General features: G+C 37.1%; 1 protein-coding gene across 1 annotated transcript; it reads left to right on the top strand.

Moving 5' to 3' along the window:
• Positions 1-3,426: 3,426 nt before the first annotated feature.
• Positions 3,427-4,386, top strand: LOC110303639 (olfactory receptor 7A17-like). The gene has a single exon (XM_021174800.1). It carries the CDS (start codon positions 3,427-3,429, stop codon positions 4,384-4,386), a length of 960 nt encoding a protein of 319 aa, XP_021030459.1.
• The last annotated feature ends 503 nt before the right edge of the window (positions 4,387-4,889 follow it).

The following is a 4,889-nucleotide window of genomic DNA, read 5'->3' on the forward strand; positions in this document are numbered from 1 at the left end:
GGTGTGTGTGTGTGTGTGTGTGTGTGCATGTGTACACATGTATGTTTATTTGTGGTTGTGGGAGATTTGTACATTTTGAAGGCCTGGTCTAATAGACATATTTTGTCTTTCAAATTGTTCTGACATTTTTGGCAAATATCAATTATATAATAAACTAGGTCCCCCTGTTATGTGTGTATAGGTGTGTAGAATGAACTGCAGTCATGCTCAACATTCGTTTGTAATTACACCACCACTTTTGATGGTCTCCTTCTTTCTTCCAAGTAGTCTTCTTTCTATTTTCCTGTCATTTAAAATTCTATATTATATACACAAACAAATGAAAATGTGCTATTTGTATTTGTCCTTTGCTTATTTCTCTGTTCTGAATGTTCACATGTTCAAAGTGTGTCTGCCTCAGTGGAATTATTGAACAGGCTGTTACTACTTTCTCATTTGATCTTTATGAGTCCTTTTCCTTGTTCTGCCTTTGGATTTTTATAGTTTTATGCCTGGTGTTAAGTTCAAGGCCTCAAATATTCCAGACAAGTGTCCCACCAGTGAAGTATAAAACTCTTTGATACACAGTTTAACCAAATCATTAAGGCTAGACTTGACCTCACTTTACAGACAGGAATGATTTAAGAAATGTTTGACTCAAGATTACAGTGTGAGAAAAACAGAACTGAAGATGTTCATACTTCCCATCAATAGTATATTCCTTAAATATGTAATCCTTATGCCTTAGCCTCCCTGGTAGCTCTTCTTATATGTCTCTTACCAAGTCTGGGCTTTGGCTTCTTTCGACAAGTCTGTTTCTACAAGTCTTTTAACTTTTGGTTCTCATTAAGCCATGATTTATGTCCAAGTGAAGTTTTAGTTTCATAAACATTTATGATTTATGTATCTTTATATGACACAGAATGATAAATGTTCACATGTTCAAAGTATGTCTAAATCAATTATACTCTATTAAAGATAATGTGATACCTTGATTGAGAACTGTCATGGGAGCAGTATGTGATAAAGTTACTTGGTGTTCACAGTAAATGATTAGAGGACATATGCTTGTATAAGATATAGTTGTCCTAGTGTCCTATACAGCAACACAAAGATACCCTTTTTGTTGATAAAATGTGTTCATTGACAACTTCATATATGTTTTCAATAACATATATGTGAGGCTTACTCTCCCTCACCCTCTCCTGTCTCCCTCCTTTTGCCAGTGCCTGCCCTTCTTACTAGGAGTCATTTCCCCACACCTATGTCTTTTTGTTTTGTTTTATGACTAAATAACTTTAAATATGGCAATCTGTTTTATCATGGGTTTGGAATTACCCATTGTCATATGTTGTGTTCAGCAGAAGGTACAAATCTGAATACCATTTTATACTTCAAAATTCAACCATATACAGCAGGAAGTCTGTGATTTCCTTCATCAGAAATACCTTTGAATATTAATTACTAGAATAATGACTTGATTCTACAGATAGAAGTTTACTAAAGAGTTCAAGGCCCAGTACCTAATAATAAGAAAAATGTGTTACATGAGAAATGTGAGGCATTAAATACCCTGCCCCTCTATAAGACTACACGAAAAAGTGGCTCAAAAGACATAAGAGAAGAACAGAAAATAAGCCTTTCGTTGTTTCATAGGGAATAAAACAGTTTAGCAGCTTTGCCTCTATTTTATCTTATTTTATGTTTTATATACAAGCTACATAAATTTAATAGTATTAAAATGATACATAAGCCACATTTGCTATAGTGTCTAGTGACTTGTGTTTACATATGTGCTACAGCATGTATACGGAGGTCAGAAGAAAACTTTTGGGAATTTGTTCTCTTCTTTCATATTGTGTGACCTGGAGACACAGCTCAAGTTGTCAGACTTGGTGACAGTGGCTTTAATTCATGGGACCGCCATGCTGACTATGTTCCTTCTTTTGAGATGTGTGTTTGTTCTTACGACTAGTTTTCTCTTTTTAGAGTATGCACTATAAAATGTTCCTTTTGGTTTTAGGTGAACCATTTTCTAATTTCCGTATTTCTGGGGACATTTTTGAGATAGAGTGGGAAGCAGAGCATTCTCATCACCAAGAAAGCTATTTTTCTTCCTGATGTCATGGAAATCAGCTCATTTCCTTGTTTTGTCTGTCTAATCTATTTATTTCTGTTCCTCTTTACTTGTTTAATGGTCATGGAGATCTTTCACATGTGTGGAAACTCCTTTTTTTAAATGTGATGAAACTGGGCCATCAAGTTGGCTTGGCAGGTAAAGGTACTTGCTGCCATGGCTGATGATCTGAAAAGTAGATATGTATAGAACTTGTCACCATCTGATAAAGTACATGCTTAAACTTTGCTCCTCCTGTTTCCCATTCATTACACTGAAAGTATTTTGTCTTTCTTCACTGTGTGATATTAATCCAAATAGTGTTTCAAGAGGGGCTGTTTTTTAGTTTTCAATTCATAAGTATCTCTAAGAGCTTTTTATTATTTTTTTTAAATGTGAGGCCTATAAGCATAGATTGAGTATGGCACAGAAATTTGTACTCAGAGATAAGAGTATTCTCTTCATGAGATACATGTAAACCATAGAAATAAACTTTATGGCTTTAAAAGATTGGGCCTACAGGGTTCCTTAGTAGTAGATGCTAGCCTATATATCAGTTATCTGACCAGGAACCCATTATTGAGCTTATAGGCTCTAGGGGAGAACCCATAGCTATTGCTTTTCAAAAGTTTATAGAATCAAAGTAAGTCTAAATATTTATATCTATGTTGAAAGACAAGTGATACTTTCAGTCCTTACAGAGAAGCTTCTTTTTTAGTAGAGGAAGGATAGATAATACCGGAACTGACAACTGTCCAAGTGTAGAGAATAGATGTTTATAAAGTGTTAAGTCCACAATGAGACATAAAAATCAAAATATTCAGGGAATAGCATGAAAACAGGGGCAGAAAAGAGTGGAAAAGAACCAGAAGTTTTAAAGAGTCTCCTGTGATGTTGTGTCTTTTGAAGATAGCAGGTCCTTAAACTTATAAATTAATTGAAGCTGCAGTAGACTGTACAAGGTGTTCACAAGATCAAACCAGTCAACACCTAGTCATGAAGGAGAAAAGGCCTCAATTTTGACTGAGGGGTCATTGACATTCAATGGCTGCAGGGGGGGGGGAGAACCCATTTGTTTAAGGGTGTGGACTCTAGAAGATTAATAATGATCCTGTCCTACTGAATAACCTATGTGACCAACGTAATTGACCTAAGAAGAGTAGGGAAAAAAGATGGGGGAGAGAGAGGGTGAACGGGAGAGGGAGAGGGAAGGAAGGAAAGAAAAAAATGAAGGGAATAAAGAAGGAAGGGAAGGAAGAAGCAGTGATATCAGGTCATTGATGGGTGACTGAGTCCTTCAAATTTCTTCTTTCCATAGGCATATCAAACACATGGAACCAGGAAATGACACTCAGCTTTCAGAATTCTTTCTTCTGGAATTATCAGAGAATCAACCTCAAATTCAGCCTCTCATATTTGGACTGTTCCTTTCCATGTATCTAGTGACTGTCACTGGAAACCTACTCATCATCATGGCCATCATTGCTGACTCCCACCTGCACACACCCATGTACATCTTCCTCTCTAATCTGTCCTTTGTGGACATCTGCTTCACTTCCACCACTGTCCCACAGATGCTGGTGACCATTCACACACAGAGCAAGGCCATCCCCTATGCAAACTGCATCACCCAGGTATACTTTTTACTACTTTTTTCGGTACTGGACATCTTTCTGCTGACTGTGATGGCCTATGACCGCTATGTGGCAATCTGTCACCCCCTGCATTACATGATCATCATGAGCACAAGACGCTGTGGATTGCTGATTCTGGCATGCTGGGTTATAAGTGTTATAAATTCCTTGTTACACACCTTTTTGGCATTACGGCTGTCATTCTGCACAGACCTGGAGATCCCTCACTTTTACTGTGAACTTAATCAAGTTGTACACCATGCCTGTTCTGACATCTCTCTTAATGACATGGTGATTTACATTGCAGCTATGCTACTAGTTGTGGGCCCCCTCTCTGGTATCCTTTACTCTTACTCTAAGATAGTGTCCTCCATTTGTGCAATCTCCTCAGTGCAGGGGAAGTACAAAGCATTTTCCACCTGTGCATCTCACCTCTCAGTTGTCTCCTTATTTTATTGCACCCTCCTGGGAGTGTACCTCAGTTCTGCTGTGACTCAAAATGCACAGGCCACTGCATTGGCTTCACTGATGTACACTGTGGTCACCCCAATGCTGAACCCATTCATCTATAGTTTAAGGAATAATGACATGAAGAAGGCTCTGAAAATAGTTTTAGGGAGGGTAACTAGAAATAGACTAACGGATTTACCTTCTTAGTTGAGTACTCATGTCTGTAGAACTTAGGATTTTGGAATTCAAAATTGTAATCCACTGGTCATATATTGTGGTAAAACTTAGTTTCTCTATGTCATCTACTTCTCCTGTCCATTATTTCAGCTTCCTCATAAAATTCCTTTTTCTACAAGGGTTAGTGTTCTTTCTCGTATCTGCATCTTAATTTGTCATTTTTTATTTTGGTAAATCAACATCCATCCTTGGATCAAATCCTCTAGAAACTTCCACTCTAACCAGGAAACAATGGAGACTTCTTAAAAATAATTTATTTTGGAAGAACAAGTGTTAAGCTATTTTTCTTTTCTTTTACCAAATAGTATCCCTAAGTCACACTCTTTTAATTAATTAATTAATTAATTAGCATTTGAGATTGAATTAGGGAAATGCTGAAAGAAACTGAGGAGAAGAGTGATCCTGTAGGAGGACCAGCAGTATCAATTAAAGTGTGACAGTGCTATTATATTTATGAAATCACAGCAGCTGTG

This window comes from Mus caroli, chromosome 10 (assembly GCF_900094665.2).
Source record: "Mus caroli chromosome 10, CAROLI_EIJ_v1.1, whole genome shotgun sequence".
NCBI classification, from domain to species: domain Eukaryota; kingdom Metazoa; phylum Chordata; class Mammalia; order Rodentia; family Muridae; genus Mus; species Mus caroli.